The sequence below is a fragment of the Aptenodytes patagonicus genome, chromosome 1, assembly GCF_965638725.1.
Source record: "Aptenodytes patagonicus chromosome 1, bAptPat1.pri.cur, whole genome shotgun sequence".
Classification (NCBI taxonomy): domain Eukaryota; kingdom Metazoa; phylum Chordata; class Aves; order Sphenisciformes; family Spheniscidae; genus Aptenodytes; species Aptenodytes patagonicus.
Window position 1 is genome coordinate 87139954 of NC_134949.1, and position 16722 is coordinate 87156675.

A 16722-nucleotide genomic window follows, 5' to 3' on the forward strand; every position below is an offset into this window, starting at 1 on the left:
GAATATAAAGAACCATCCTGAACAAACCAGGGAGTCGCTCTGAGATATTTTTATATGTCCTTCAAACTCTTAGCCTTGCTGCTTTGAGAAGTATTCCTTCTTTCACTTACTCATGCATCAGTTGCGTTAGTGGCTAATTACAAGATGATTTGATGCGAACATTGCATCTAGGATCAGACAAATAAGAACAAAATAAAGGGGCATTCTGAGCAAAAGTTGTAAGATTCAATATCAGTGAAGCAAGCTTGCCACCTCTGCCATTATTTTGGCTGAGAAAGCCTCTGTGTTCCTGGAGAATGTAAGTTTCAGAGGCAGGAAGTGGGAAGGAGGTGGGGTTTCAATAGTATAAACAATGCTACAATTAATATGTTGATGCTTTACTGGGTAGGCCTTTATCCCTCAAATGACCTCAGAGAGGAGGAAGGATTGGGCAAGACACAATGTGGGAGGACACAAACACAATACCTTTCTCACAAAATTCCCCAAAGCCCTTGTAAACAGCTAATTAAATTACACCTAATAACTACTATACTGAGCTTTCAGAAATTTAGAGCAAAATTGTCAAACCTTTCTATTTATTGTAGGAACCTCTAACTGGGCTTAAAAAAACAGAGATCCCAGGCCAAACAGCAAACTCGTGAAGAACCCAGAAGCGTTGGTAAATGTCTTTGCACACTGCCTCTGATGCCTCAGAGGTCCATGACTTACATGTTTATACCATATGCTTTTACTCTCATTTAATTTTCTGTCCCATAATTGGGGAAACATTTTACTTTCATTTAAAACATACCATTATAATTATTGACTCATTTTTAATACATTATAGCAATGTGCTGAGCATATAAATATCACGTACTAGGTGAGCCAAATTCACTAATACAAAAATAAAACAAAGTCACCCTGAATCTAGAACCTTCAAAACATTTTAATTTCTTTAAGTTCTGCATATTTAACCAATTTTATTCCTGACCCATCAAACACAGCATGATTTTTACATTTTACAACTCTAGTTCCTGTGTGTCAAAGCAGCAGCAAATAAAATCTGTAACTTAGTCTCTTAACAGAGCTGCCTACAGTAGATGCTTAGTTTCCATAAAGTACCATTATGTCACTGGATGGAGAGGGTGGCTTTCAGAGAATGATTCAGCAGAGACCTATTTAGACACTCTGAGAAGATAATTCAGCACATCTAAGTTACGCTCCTGTTCTAAATCATTCTCTTCATCAGCTATGGAGTCAAGGGACACTAAGCTCCTAATTTAGCCAGCTAAGCTAGGTCTGTAACACTAGGCAGTACTGATGTTGCCTTATAGGATCAGTTTAGGATAAGCACAGCTACATAGCTAACCAGGAGTTCTGATGGGCAATGAAAACTACAACAGTATCCTCCTGGAAGTGCTCCTGGGTTCTTCTTACTGAGCTAAGGAATGTAGCTGTGTTGAGGCACTTAGTAAGTCTTGATCATGCATTACTATCAGTCAGTTTTCTTAACAGGTGATTCAATGATATGCTCAGGAAGCTGTGAGTTGTTTTTCAATATAGGTGAGGACAAAACCAGGAACACCTGAAAATCCATTGTGAAACAAAGAGAATATAGAATGTAGGTCAGATTCTGACAGAGGGAGTCATGTAAAATAGTTTTAAACAAGGTGAAAGATTTCACAAGCACTTTCTGCTGGTAATATGTACCCTTTTGGATTTACAGCTTCTTAAGCACTTCTTTTGGACTGCATCCTGCTCATTACACTTATGAAGAGATAAAGAATGCAAGAACAAGTCCATAAGTCTTAACTCTGTTATAAAAAGAAGAATTTGGATTTATAAGGTTATTCTTTTAAAATATGTCCATTACTAAGGGTCTAAAGCACTTCTTTCTAACTAAGCTATAAATTAATCAGCAGGATATTATTTCAGCTTTCTTTTCTTTCCCTGTTGTGCTGCTCAGAATATCCGTGCTTAACACTCCATCATGAAATTGCCAAAGGAGATTTGTCTTCTCCCTTCCTTCTACTAGTATGTTTATGTAAATGTTTGCAAGACTTCAGGAGAACAGAGAAGTGCTCAGAGGAAGCTAACCAGCCAGAAAAAGGATCAATGCAATCATCTAACAAGATGCTAAAGAATGAGTTAGGAAGTAATAGCATGAAGTGAAAAGGAGACAGATAACAGGGGCTTGGACAATCAACGCAGGGACAGGGTCAGCAAATTTCTTCAGCACCGACAGCAAGACTCAGCAAATTAACTGGAACCTCTTGCGCATGTATGTTGAAGCCCCTTCAGCTGACAGTAAACAGAGCTTCTCTGGAAATAAATTAAACAGGTTACTAATTGCCAATGTTACTAGACAAGAAACCGATAGGGAAGTCTTAAGCTTTCAGATATTTAGCTAGCTATCTGCCACAGTAAGCAATAGAAATCTTGCTCAGTCACTTCCAGCAGGGCAATCTCATTGCATTAATCTCCTTTTTCTTTAATTCTGCATCTGAGACCATCCTACCAATAATCTCATGCTAGAACTGGATTAACAGCTCAGCAGCTGTTAGTTATTATTTATTATCACTGAGTTATAAAACAAACTTGTTCTTTGAAGTATAACCTCATCCTGCATCAAAACTTTCAACCCTCTTCAGTAGGGATTTTCTTGCAGTTTTATTCTAGGTTGTGTTCCTCACCCTGTGCCTAATAGTTTTCTCTAACAACTTTTTAATTTGGGGTGGGGTTTTTTCAGAGCACAAATTTCATGTTTACTTTTTCACAAGGAAATCTATAGCCACATTTAAGAAGGGAAATAGCTTCCTAAATCTATGAGCCTAAGCCACGTCTTAGGCATTGAGGTCAGATGTGTGTATGTCTGTGCTTTGTTGGGGAAATGTGAGTTCTGGAGGACCTTTACACTTGTGAAATTAAGGAGGCTTGTTTTCCATTATTAGACTCAAAACTTCTATTAGGATGAAGGTGTAACAGCATAAGAAAAGACCAGAAACACTGCCAGTGATGCCTTTGACTTTATTTTACATGCAGCAGCAGAGTTTCCAACAGGCTGTTCTTTGCATCTTGACTACTCAGAAGCACTGTTATTGAAACATATTACAAATGAAGTGGTGGAACTGGGAGCTGGCATCTTTATTTCACTGTCACCTTTGGGAGCAAAGGAACCAATTAATACTGACAGGTATTGTGGATTTTAAGACAGGACAGTCCTACGTTCATTTGTGCACTGAAAACTCAGTAATGTTGTTTAGACAAATGAACAGCAAAACTATGGTGACATCTCTCATTCAATACCAGCTTGAGAAAGATTTGTCTTGAATCTGAAGGCTCTCTGTGTCCCTGTACAACTCTTAAGCAACTCAGTTTAATAGCATTAGGCTGAGATACTTTTTATTTGTGCTATGTTTGTTTTCAGGGTAAGCAAAGCACTTCGCTAATATCTCTGTGAGACTAAAGAGCCACAAAAAAAAATGGAAACTAAAGGGGATATAAAGTTTTTATTGTGACATGTTTGGAATGACCATAGCTGTCTGCAAGTTGTGCAAACTGTCCCAAGCACTTCTAATGCATTATTTCTCATAGCACAGGTTTCTATAGTTAATTAATGTATAAAAATGCTTTGGTCTGTTTTTTGAGGTTTTTTTTAAATGTACCACACAAGTTAAATGTTTTATTGTCATTAGAATAATTAAGCCTCAGAGCATCCCACGAAGGCCAGATGATACCACTAAACCCTAAGCAGCAGCTGTGAGAGAGGAGACACACAGAAGATAGATTATTTATCAATCCAAGTTATAGAGGCAGGCAATAGCAGGAAGAAAAATATAATATAATTGTCCTTGATCCGTGTACTCACTTGCTCTAATTTATTTATTAGTTATTTTTTATGAACAGTGCGATTCTCATATGGTGGAATTTCTAAAATTACATGCTAGAGAGATTTTGTTCACATTTTCTTAGAACCTCTTACACTGAAAGCCAGACTAAAAAAAATAAATCAAGCAATGACTCTCGTAATTTCTGGAAGATCCATTAGACTGTGACAGTCACGTGATTCCTTTTCACCTCTATCAGGCCTGAATTTTCATAAGTATTTATCTCTTTGTTCCTCATGATTATGAACTACGTTGGGATTTTATGTTCATATGCTCCAGGCTATGTAGATCCCAGAGTTTACTTCCAAAGATAATTCTAGAAAGGACATATGAGATGTGACCACTGTCCCTGGGACTCCACACTGAGCTACAGGCTGTTTAAAAAGGAGAGTCTTGAACAGAAAGAAACCAGCAGAGTAAGGCAAAATAAACTCAAAGTCCTCTTTAATATTAGGAGATTGTATCACATCTCCTGAACTTGGATGTCCCTTTGGGAAATGTTATACAGTGCAGGATTAAACCAAAGAAATCCAATAATGCTAATAAGATTCAAAGAACTATTATACATGAAGAAAGAGAATGAACAGCAATTCCAGTGAAGGTGAGAACTACCAAAACAGTTAGCTTTCAGGTATTATCATCACCAGTTGTAGGATGGGAAAAAGCATTGTTCTTCTCTTGCAGGCTTTCTGTGTGCAGTCAGAGCATACTAGTTAAATAGTAACATATTTAACACTGGCTTTCAATAAGATAATAGTAGAATTTAATTGCTGCTTATTACTGTATGTATTCCAGCACCATTAACACTGAGAAGAACTCAAGCTGAAGCCACAACACTGCAATTCCACACAACAAAATGACAGGATGAAGTAAAAGCCCTCTTGGCTTACAACAGTTTTTCCACAAAAGCAAAGGTTTTACAAGAGTAGTTCCCATACACAAGTCAACACAGAAGGTTTTCCTGTTGTGTTTTTCTATCTGTACATAATTAAGAATATGAAAGCAATAAAACTGATTCCAGTCCTCTGCAAAATATTCATTTTCTTTCTCCTCAAACCCTGAGCATCTCTGGGGACAAGAAAGGAAATAAAAGAGTAGGATAATAAGAGGGAGAAATGGTCCTGTCCCTCTTTAGTAAAAGAGTATCCACATATTGGCACCATGTAAATTCTGACCAAATAGCAGAGGGCTAATTTATGTTAGTTGAAAGCTGTGGGAAACATATAGACCTAAAATGGAAGGGAACAATTGTGTCCCCATGCAACTCTGATTTCACGGACAATGATATCATATGTACTACATGTGTTGTTATGCAGAGTTTTATAAAGAAACACAGAAATATTAGTTTTAGTGACTGCTGGGGTTGCACTGTTGTGATCTAAGAGAAGTTTATGAAGAAGGCTTTATATGCCTAACAGTTTTTCTGTTTTCCTCTATCAGTAGCAGCACACAAGATGTTCATGGCCCTGCAGCACATGACTAATAAGGATTGTCAAGTAGAGAGAAGGTTGAATGGCAATCTAATAGCAGCCTATGTGAAAGGGAGCAACAAAAAGAAAGGGGCCAAGCCCTCCTTCGTAATAGCAGATGGTAAAACAAGGGGCTACAGCATCAAATTATGATTTTGGAGGTTCAGGTTGAACATTAGGAAAAAACCCGTTTTCACCAAGAGGTTACTACAATGCTGTAACAGGTACCTAAAGATACGGTGGAATCTCTGTCCTGGGAGGCTTTCAAGACTGAGCTAGACAAAGCCAAACCAATGTGATCTATTGCTGGCAATAGTCCAGCTTCAAGCGGGAGGTTAGACAGAGACCTTCAGAGGTCCCTTCCACATCTCTATGACTTAAAAATGTGAAGATAATGTTATAATTATAAAAATATTAATCTATTTAGACTTTTATTTTGCACACATTCATTTGGATATTACAGAATCTGCTGAGAACTTACCTTTCAGTTACCTGTGATGCTTTTCATGACCACACCAAAATATAAACATTTCAGTATTCTATGGAGACACTATTGTTCCCACTGTCCCTCCCATTTTAAGTGTATTTAAGTCCCACTGCTCTGAAGTAAAATAGAACAGACTTTTGTTATTTGGTCAGAAGTTAGATTATGATATATGTAATTCTTTCCATTAAGACAGATATGTACATTTGTCTCTCTGAAGGTACTATCCTACTTATTTCTATACATATATGTTTGTATACATACATACATATGTACAGATAGATAGATATTGTCCCACACAGCCACCTTTTTGTCCCCAGAGTTTTTCAGAGCTTTGTGAGGAAAGAAAAAAACAAATTTTACAAGGGACTGGAAGCAATTTGTTATTTGAGTACTGCAGGGTTTGTGCATTCAGAAATGACAAGGAACAATGAAAAACAGATTCAGCTGGATTTCCATGAATACTCCTGCATTCTTGTGTGTGGAGGGAGCAGCCCTGCACAGCAGTAACAAACAGCCTTGATTCAGTATTTACATATGAAGACACAGGCAATCTTCTTGATAATGTAAGGTCTAAGAGGAGTCACTGTACATGTTGACACCTGGGCCATGGGGGTGACAAACAGCAGTCTGACCCAGGAAGTGACTGACCACCAGAATGTGGAACAACATTAAGTCCACTCTATCCCACAGTAAGGGCAACCTTTAGAGAGACAGAAACCAGAATCCTTGCAAGAAAGCCATCATTTCAGCTGACTGCAGCATATACATCACACACACTCTTAATAATAATTAAAAAACCCGAACAAACCCTGATGCATTTTCTTGTGAACTTTACCAATGAAGCAGGAAAGACAAGAGTATACATTATTAATTTGTGACTGAAGTCCTGCACTCAGGGTAATTCAATTGCGACCTAGTAAACCCACCTGTGAAAGCAGATAAGATTGGAACTCCAGAAGCATTCCACCTTGAAAGAAGAAATCTGATAGAGAAAAGTGCTCCAGGGTTGTTTAAAGTTTATCTACTGGCAGAAAAGCCTAAGGGAAAAGAGTGAGAATCAGCTACAGGGAGAGAGCAGAAGAAGAAAAGGAAGACAAGAAGGCTGAAATGCAGTGTACCTTTTCTGCTGGAGTAAGTAGATTTCATCCAGATGTTTATCCCAGGATTTTTTGCCTTGTAACTTCTGACTTAGTCCATTCCAGATCCGGAAATAGAAGGGCTTGCTGTCCCCAAATAAAGGTACCCCCATAGCACGTCCCTTTTTCTCTCTTGCCTAGCTGCCTGAAAGCCAGCAATCCCCACTTTGAAAAAAGTCAGGGAAGGCTCACTACAGGTCACCACTCCTCCGCCCCCACTCTGTTACTTACAGAGGAGACTGTCCGTCAGCTGCATCAGCTGATCAAAGTACATGTAAAAACACAAAATAAAATCACTTGTCCCTAGCAGACCATACCTTGAACCTCATCAAGTACTTAGTTTCCAAAATAGCCCAACCCAAAGGTGTGTCTGATTTAGAAGTAGCTTGCCAGCAGCCTTACCACTCACAAAGACCCTATACAGCACTAAAGAATTCATACAGCACCAATGTCCTAGGCTTCTAGTATTTCATTTCTGAAGTCTAGAATTTAGAAGTAATCATCCTCCTTATGTATCTCTGAATTCCTCTGGAAAGCAACATCTAAGCAATTTTGAAATAGACAGCTGAACAAGTCAGGCAAAACACCTTTTAGGTGAGTGAACATGTGGGAACGTGCCCTAAAAGACACTGCACTCTGGGAAGGTAGTATAGAGGAGGACACACCTCCCACCCCAACTGTCTGCAAATCCCATTAAAGAAATTATCATTACAGACTCCACCTTCTCTGCGTCAAACAAAATCACTTTACTTCACAAGTTGGAAGAAAAGTTTATGTAGATTAATGTGTAAACTTGGCATATTTTATTTTCCTTTAATATTCTACAGTCTCTCATTGTTTCTTCACATTTCTTCCAGAAAAGCTTACTTAGGAAAGGTATGAAAAATTATGTTTAACAAAAACTAGTTTTTGCTATAGAAAAACATCATCAAGGTCATAGGGAGGTGTCTGCAAAGCAGTAGACAAAATATTAAAATGAAGAGAGGAGACATCCTTCTTCTTGTGAAGAAGCTGGAAGCTACGTGGGAGAAAAAAAAAAGGAAAGAAAAAAAAAACCCTCCTAGTTTCTAATCTTCTTTACCTAAAAACTTGTCCTAATATTCTTGCATCTTGAATCAACAGAAATGTCCCTTCATTCTTACTCCTGCTGTAGTGGAAAAGGATTCTGTTCAGGGTGCCTGGACCTCGGCAAAATCAGTAGGTAAGGGAGAAAAGTGTGTAAAGCAATATGGCTGAGTCATCTCTTTGAAACTCCTGGTTTATTTAAAGGTTACTTAAGCTTACCAAACCAGGATTCACATCCAAACTTCTGCAAATTCATGATGTATCCTATCCTATAAAAACATAAATTGCCACACAGAAAAACAATACTTTAAGGCAAACTTGAGGAATCGTATCCTAAAATGTAAGATTCACTGAATTGTCCAGTTGTAGGAGGAAGTGTCAAGTTAAACTGTCATAATGGGAAAAATGTATTACTTGCTACGTTGAGAGGTTAGAGTGTAACACCAGCCAGATGTTATGAGCAAAATGTGAGGGTTCTTTAACAATATCAATAATGTATCCCTCCTAACATATTTTTTTGGGGGTAAGCAACTCCACTCAGAGTTGAGAAAGATATTTAGACACTGAAGTGTTAAGTGCTTATGGTAGACAAATACAATCTCTATTTTCCTGGGCTGTTCTCCCAAGCAGAGAATACTTTCTACTGTCTCTCCAAGGAGTAAAAGCCATAGAAGACTGGTATCAGCAGGACAAGCAAGCAGTGACATGTTCCTCCCTCTTCTAGGCAGCAGTGCTACTGCCACCCAGACGGCAGCTCTAAGGTACAAGTGAGTAACAGTCAGACAGCAGGTTGAGGAGAGAGTTCTCAGCTAGCCATGAAGGCAACAGCTGCAGAAGCCAGGGCAGTTCAAACAACTGCAAACCAGTATCTCAGGTGGACTCCCCACATTGTCGTGGGGGGCTCATTGCAGCTCTCATTATAACTTCAGATTGCAGTAAATCTGACTCAATAGTTTTCCTTTACCCACTTGTATGGATATAAAGTCTTAATACTGCAAAAAAGTGTTTTCTTCTAATTCACGATAGAGGTCATTTTCAAAGGTAATAGAATGCAGAGATGAAAGATGAATGAAATATGTAAGAATATTGCATGGACCAAAGTCTCTTTAGCAGATCATGGCCATACCTCTTAAGCACTGCTGGACTTTCAGTCTAGCAGGAGGCTGTAAACAGTTTTTCAAAAACTAAGAACCTGATAAGGCCTAATAGTTGAGGAATGGATTGTAAGTCTGTACAGTTTTGGTGTATGTGGTTTCCCACATACCTGATATCTGCTTTTAGCTCTTTGTAGCCCTTTCCACGTCTCCCAAGTCATGCTGTGACTCTGGCTCCTAGCCCTGATTCTCAAGGCCTACCTTTAGCTCCTGACATTGTTCTAGCTCTACCTGTTCCTTGTTCCAGGCTCCTGCTGCAAATAGGATCTTTACCCTGGCTGCCAGTGATGTCCTTTCCTGATGTGTATCTTGACTTCTCTTGTTTCTGACTTGGGCTGATTCTGACTGACCTGATTCCGACTGACCTGATTCCCGGAATCTCTTGATTCCAGCTTGGCCCTACCTAACAAATATGACAGCTGCTGTCAAAATCTCCTTACACACAATTTCCCTCCTATGTCCATAGGCCATGAGTAGCAATGTAAGCATGAAGAAATACAAAGCACAACCTGGCCAAATGTGTTCCTCACACCACAGTGTCTAACAACACAAAATTAGGAGCAGACTAGCAATGATAGGACAATGTTGGTTCTGTGCAGTTCAGTCACCCCGTGGTTCTAGGGGATCTATCAATATTGCATATGGCACAGTTAGGATGTGCTGCCCTTTGTAGAGCTGTAGAACCTGTATAAGTAAGCCAATATGTGGAAATACTTCAGCAACAACCAAGGAATTCCTATTTTCAGGTACCTGCTACAAAAACAAGGGAACAAGAAAGCCACTTTTGCCACTGGGGATTTCGATCTTGCCAGAGACATTACTCTACACTTTTTTATAGTGCATTGCATTTCTTTTAGGTCAGCCTGGATTTTTTTTTTAAAAATAGCATAAATCTGAATAGCTGAGTATGAATGAACTGACTTTTGTTGACCCTGGAACTGAAGTTAGCCTTTCCCAGCAACATGCCTGAAAAGGCAAAATTGTTACAGAAAAATTATAGAAAAAGACTATAGGAAAATTTTCTACATAGTCTCTTCAGTTTTTTCTTTCAAACATAAATCAAAATGGCTATTACCTGACCTATTATAGAAGTAATTTCAGTGCTAATGTAGAGACAGACATAATTTGCACAGTACATGGCGTGGATTCCTTTCCTTCTGAATGGCCCTGACCCTTACATTCCATGTTCTCACAAAACTCCTGTTAACCTTCCTGGAAATTTTGAGTGCTGAAGGTATGTAGGATTGAATCCAATGTGCTTATCTGGTGACAAATCAGGACGGGAGTGCATGTTCTTTTTTCTCTTTCTCTGTTTTTCTCTTACAGTTTCTTTAGAAGGGGGAAAATTGCAAGAGCTGGGTGATATTTTAAAGTTACTACAAAGATGTAAGTGTAATCCTAGTCTTTCACAAAATCCATGAGATTGTGAACTGTGATTAGCAGGAAACAGAGAAGATAAAAGGCATTGTAAAAGGAAGCCTGTTGAACCTAAAGAAGAAACAATATTAGCTCCACATGGTAGAAGTCCCCCATTTTTATCTTCTGAAAACATTTTAAAGGTTTCTGTTAAGCACAAAAAAGTGTGTAATGAATGGTATCAGGAAAACTTACACAAAGTAGTTTTTGAAGAGAAAGGAAAGAAAGGGAAGTCAACTTATTTATTATGATGAATTGAAATTCTCTTTTACATTTGCCTTCCAAATTTCCCCCCTAAATCCATGTTAAGCATCTGGTAGACAAATAAAGTGGCATAATTAGATACTTAACACATATTCAGAGCACTGTACAGCCATTGAGTAACCAAGTTGTCTTGGCTAGCCTATAGCAAACCCAAGTTGTCTATGTCAGAGATAAGTATTGCCCCAACCCTTCTGCTTGGACAAATTTCAGCACAAAGATTTGCCTGGTTTGCTGTCTTAGGGACAGCATCAGAGCCACAGGCTGCCAAGCCATTTCAGAAGCTCTTATTCTTCCACTGCATATTTCTCCCTGTCTTGTTCCATACATTCTTTCTGAACCACATATATGCTCAAACCTTAAAAATAAAATGACATTTTCTATTTTTTGCTCCAATTCACAAAAATCTTTCACCTTACCTCTCATAAAAGTTTGCTCTTAAAAAATTCCCACTTCAGAAATCACAAGAGAAATTCTGTCATTTCAGCAAGAACAAAAACAAAGTGCATGGATTCCATACCCAAGTTTAGGCTACCATCTTAAGAGCAAGAGTGGAAGTGCAGCCTACAACCAGACTTCAGTCTTTCAACATTGCCCCTGTACATTTCTGGTTGTACTGCAATTCTTTGTCTGAAATCACAGCATCTAATAAAAGCTCTAAAGATGTGAGTTGTGAGAGAAAAGAATGAGAGAAGCAGAAGTAGAGGAAAAAGTAATGAAAAATCACAGTTTCTGAGTACAGACAGAACACAGAACAGAAAATCAAGAACTTGCCAAGTCAGCAGTAAGCAGTGATGTAGTTTCTCCATGTGTATAATGGATAATCTTCCATCTGAGAAGGTTGTAATAATGACTAGCCAACAACTGCTTGATGTATTACAGATATGTTAGGGAATCCTGTTGGACTGTGATATTTCCAGTTGTTCAAGTTATAGTATCTTACTTGTGTAGCATAGGAAAACAAAGTTGTGGATGACTGTATGCAAATGCACAGTATTATATATAGTTTCATATCACACAACTGAGTGGTGATATATAACAAAAACACAAAACTAAGTAACAAAGGGAAATAACTAGATATTCCAGAAGCAGCATACTAGTAGTGTTATCTCCACCAGTCTTGAGAAACTCTTATCTTCACAAGATCTCATCTACTGTGTAAATAGGAATTACTTAATGTGCTGGTTTTGGCTGGGATAGAGTTAATTTTCTTCACAGTAGCTAGTATGGGGCTATGTTTTGGATTTGTCATGAAAACAGTGTTGATTGATAACACAGGGATGTTTTCATTACTGCTGAGCAGTGCTGACACAGAGTCAAGGCCTTTTCTGCTTCTCACACCACCCCACCAGCGAGCAGGATGGGGGTGCACAAGAAGTTGGGAGGGGACACAGCCAGGACAGCTGACCCCAACTGACCAAAGGGATATTCCACACCATATGGCGTCATGCTCAGCATATAGGGCTGGGGGAAGAAGAAGGCAAGGGGGACGTTCGGAGTGATGGCATTTGTCTTCCCAAGTAACCGTTACGCGTGATGGAGCCCTGCTTTCCTGGAGATGGCTGAACGCCTGCCTGCCGATGGGAAGTAGGGAATGAATTCCTTGCTTTGCGTTGCTTGCATGTGCGGCTTTTGCTTTACCTATTAAACTGTCTTTATCTCAACCCATGAGTTTTTCCACTTTTACTCTTCTGATTCTCTCCCCCATCCCACCGGGGGGGGGCGGGGGGGAGTGAGCAAGTGGCTGTGTGGTGCTTAGTTGCCGGCTGGGGTGAAACCACAACACTTAACCACCAGTAAATCACTGATAACTCAGAAAGAGAAGTAGCTTAACAATGCATTATAAACCATATCAGGGCACAGGTGTCCTTTAAGGATCTACTATATATTATGCAACTAATCCTGATGTGTAATTCTGTGAATCTGTCTCCTGGCCTGAAGGAGTGCAAAAGGCTGGAGGCAAGCTTGTTTTAAATAAAATATTATGCTGAATTATCTTAGTTAATAGTGTGTGTTTGTTGTGTGTGAATGTGTGCGTGTAGTAAGCCTGGTTAAGAAGAGACTTAAAGTGGAGTGGGTCTCCACTTGACTTGGAGTAGCAGAAGCAAGGCTTGTGGTGGAGAATGGTAGCAGAGGCATAGAATCCTTTGAAAGATGCGTTCCCAAGGTCCTGGTGAGTTGGATGAGGGATCAGCAATAGTTCCATTGGCTGTTACAGAAAATCCTGGTGCAACTGCACAAAGATCACTAGACTTCATAAAACTGACCCCAACAACATTTCTGGCAGACTTTGTAGCATTTCCAGGAAAAGTCAAAAGAGACAATAGCAAGAACTGAAGACCTCTGGTGAGTGCAGCTATATTGGCAACTTAAAGGAGAGCTCTTAGTGAAATAGGATCACCAAGAAACTTCCTAATTCATAAGTAACCTTGAATGAGTGGGTCAGTAGGATTCTACCTCACTGGGGAAGCCCGGGCAAGTGTCCTGGATGCTTTCCTACTGTTGTGATTTGAACTATTAGCTTAGGTCAGAAAGCTTTCTGTTGATGACTTGGGAAGCTTACCGTTGGTTTAGGTAAAAGACCAATCCCCCAGCCTGCTGTCGAGGGAGAGTGTCTCAGGGACTCATGTACTCAATAAAAGCTGAAGCATATTCCTTTGGAAAAGATGAAATGAATGAACGTGAAACAGATATTCTAGTCCTGCACATATGGAACTGGTAGTGGGTCCTAACATAAAAATAGGTAATGTAGAAAAAGTAGTAAAGGGCTTGGAACCTCCCCCAGACTGTAGACTAACGTAAAAATTGTGACAGTAGGATTTGAAGCTATAAGATATTGAAATCAAGCCATGAGAACCTTCTCATTTGGATTTACACAAAGGAAGTCTGGGATTTTAAGATAGCCTAAGGGTGTTACTAGGAATCTCTAAACCACCCTGTAACACAGTGGGAGAAAGCATTAGCAAAAAGGAGCACCTCACTACTTAGTTTTACCTTGTGGTCAGGAGTACCATAAGAACACCTAAGTCTTTAATTCAGTAACTGTAAAGTTCTTTGTGTGAGTCTTGGAATTGGTAGACCCTGCTTTTTAATAGAAGTTCTCCTTGGTCCTAAGGATACACAAAAGGGTGAACGTATATATCTGGGATGCATCCATGGGAATGTTAACCCCCAAATCTGTGGCTAGCAACATTTTTGCAGTTTGGAAGAAGGAAGACGTTAGCGTGACAGCTGCTTGGTGTTCATGCCTTATAGTGTTGAATTAAGACTGGGTGTGAGTATGCTGACTCCCAATTTCATAGCTGGTATCAGGCTTTAAAGATTCTCAGAAACCCCTGAAAAATTAATCCATCCTGATTTGACTTGGAGATTTTTGAGTCTTAGCCTGTAGTAATTGTGCTACTATGTCAGGATAGCAGACAGAAAATCAAACTTGGATTGTGACTGGTTTATTTGTGTGACAACAGATGACACCACTTAGTACTTGGAACACACAGCTGTGAGTTATGCTGTTGTCCACAGCATCATTAGGGAGCTTCTGAATATATGTTTTGGTGGAAGAGAGAGAATTTTGAAGGTAACTGCTGATGACAAGGGTTCAGCTTTGGTCCTGGGTAACATGGGAAATCTGCGCTGTGTTAAACGTTTGTCTTTAAGAACATTGCTTGCTGGTGGCTTGGTAAAACCATTTAACTACACATCACAGATTACAGGGCATGCTACAAACATCTGTAACCTGTGAAATCCCAGAACAGAGTCAAAATATTTTACTACTTTTTATTCCCCTCTCCCACTTTGGTCAGGTCCCTGAGTGTACTAAAAGGTTTTAATGGCCCTGACCAACCTCACCTGGAGTCTCCACCCACACACTCATCACCTCAAAGCCTGTCCAGCCTCCCAGGTTTCCTAGGGGTAGTTTGGACCCTTCCCCCTGCCCTGCCCTGCCCCACCCTGCCCCCAAAGCTTGTCAGGGATAGAGTGAATTTCTGTCCCCCCCTCATCCTCCCTTGCCTCTCAAGCTCACCCAGCATTTAGGGACCTCATAGGCAGCCTGAGCTCCACTATCCAGCCTCAAGTCTCCCACGCTTTCTTTCTTTCTCAGTACCCTGTCCTTGGCTCTGTGTCCCCTGAAATAGTCCTATGAAAACCCAAAACAATTAAACCACTTGACAAACAGTCCTTTCTGACCCCAGAGCCCTGTAAGGTGTGAGGACATGTTTCTGGGAGGAGACGTTGTTGTTAGGTTCCTGAATGCACTAATGGGCTTTGATGGCCCTGACCAGTCTAATCCAGGGCCTTCACAAACACACACACATATGCACATATGCCCTGCCCATGAGCATAGGAGCCCCATTTAAGATCTGTCTTGGACCTTCAGTTCCTGCCTGAGCTATTTTGTAGGAGCATAAATTTTTAGCTCAGCTACAGCTATGTTTGTGTTTGGCCATGGGCTCCAATGATCTGGACCCTGACCTGCTGACTGACTTCTAGCTTGACTTCAAGCTTGTCTTGTCAACATGGACCTACCTAGTGATAAGTGGACCTTGGTTACCATCACTGGACACCATTCTGATCAATGGATTAACTTCCTAGCTTGATCTGAGACCTGCCTCATCACCACAAAATTGCCTGACAATCTAGGGTCTTGCTTGAACATGGCTACTATCTCCAGGTCTGCCTACTCACCTTGCTCAAGTAGTGTGGGGCTGTACCCTAGCTGATGAGGCCCCTGTACTGTCTGGTGTGAAGTCATGCTCAGCTTCCTATCCCTTCAGGTGCAGACAGCCCTTTCTGCTTCCTAACATTTCCCACACAATTTAAGAGGTCCTATAAATACCTCTGCACTTATTACTCTTCAAATTGCAGCATCGAAGATTGTCCCAGTGAAGTCTTGACCTGTTCTGAAAGATTTGGCAGTAGCAAGAGATCATGGGAAGAGGCCAGATCTGACTGGTTGTTATGCAAAATTAACTTCGTCAACCCACTGTTCCTAGGAGTAGTATTAAAATAGAAACAAATATCTCTGCTTACGTGAACTTGTTGCTTTCAACAACAGAAAAGAAATGATCACTGAAAAATGGTAGAGTCCACTTAATGGTATCTGAAGAGCTGCTTGTAGAATTTTCCTGGTAGAGAAGTGACAAAGGAGTCAGTGGTTTTTTGCATTAACTACTGGAAGGCCTTTGATCAGGTGAGTTTATCAGCGCTTGATTCCAAGCAGACAGAGTTTAAAAAGTTCCCCTCTGAAAAAGAGCAGAGAAGCTAGAAATGTTTCTCTCAAGCAGGTTATCCTGAAGAAGTATATTCATCAAAGGACTTGCCCATAGACAGAAGAAGTATTTGTCTATTAATCATCTTTGGTTAGCTAACCCAAGGAAGGTTCTGGTTACTGTGTTACTGTGAGAGTAATCCTGCTCTTTCTGAGGAGGCATGGTATTAGAATAGTTAAGAAAGATACTCAAAGGCTGTAGCACTCATTGTCCTGAGCTTCTGGGAAAAGGACTGTTATACACCTCATGGAAAATTTTATGGCAGAAACTGAAGAGTGCTGTATGCAAAGTGGAACTGATTCAGGGAGATGGCAGTGAACTAAACTTTAAATGAAATTTTAACAGCACTGAGAAAGGAAATGACTAATCTCCTGTAAAATGGAACTGGTTGTTTTACTATTTAATGCATTTATTAAAGTAACTACTAAAAGTAAAATAATTTATTTGTAAATTTAGTTATTTATTAGCTATTTTCCCTTTTACTTCTGCTGGAAAAGTTGGTGGATGAGATTTTTCTGTTGTTTGGATTTTTTTTTCCCTCAGATTCTGTTGTTTTCACCCTATTTAATAATGCGGAATTCTTCTTTTTTTGTGCCTG

At 39.8% G+C, this 16722-nt stretch overlaps 1 protein-coding gene across 1 annotated transcript in view; it reads right to left on the minus strand.

Annotated features, from left to right (window-relative positions):
* Positions 1-7541, minus strand: part of TRPV5 (transient receptor potential cation channel subfamily V member 5) — a 29154-nt gene extending 21613 nt beyond the window's left edge. Inside the window, exon 1 of the mRNA XM_076346435.1 lies at positions 6941-7541. Coding sequence (XP_076202550.1) covers positions 6941-7071 — 131 coding nt within the window. The 5' untranslated portion in view covers positions 7072-7541. The remainder of the gene's footprint in view (positions 1-6940) is intronic.
* Between the last annotated feature and the right edge of the window lie 9181 nt (positions 7542-16722).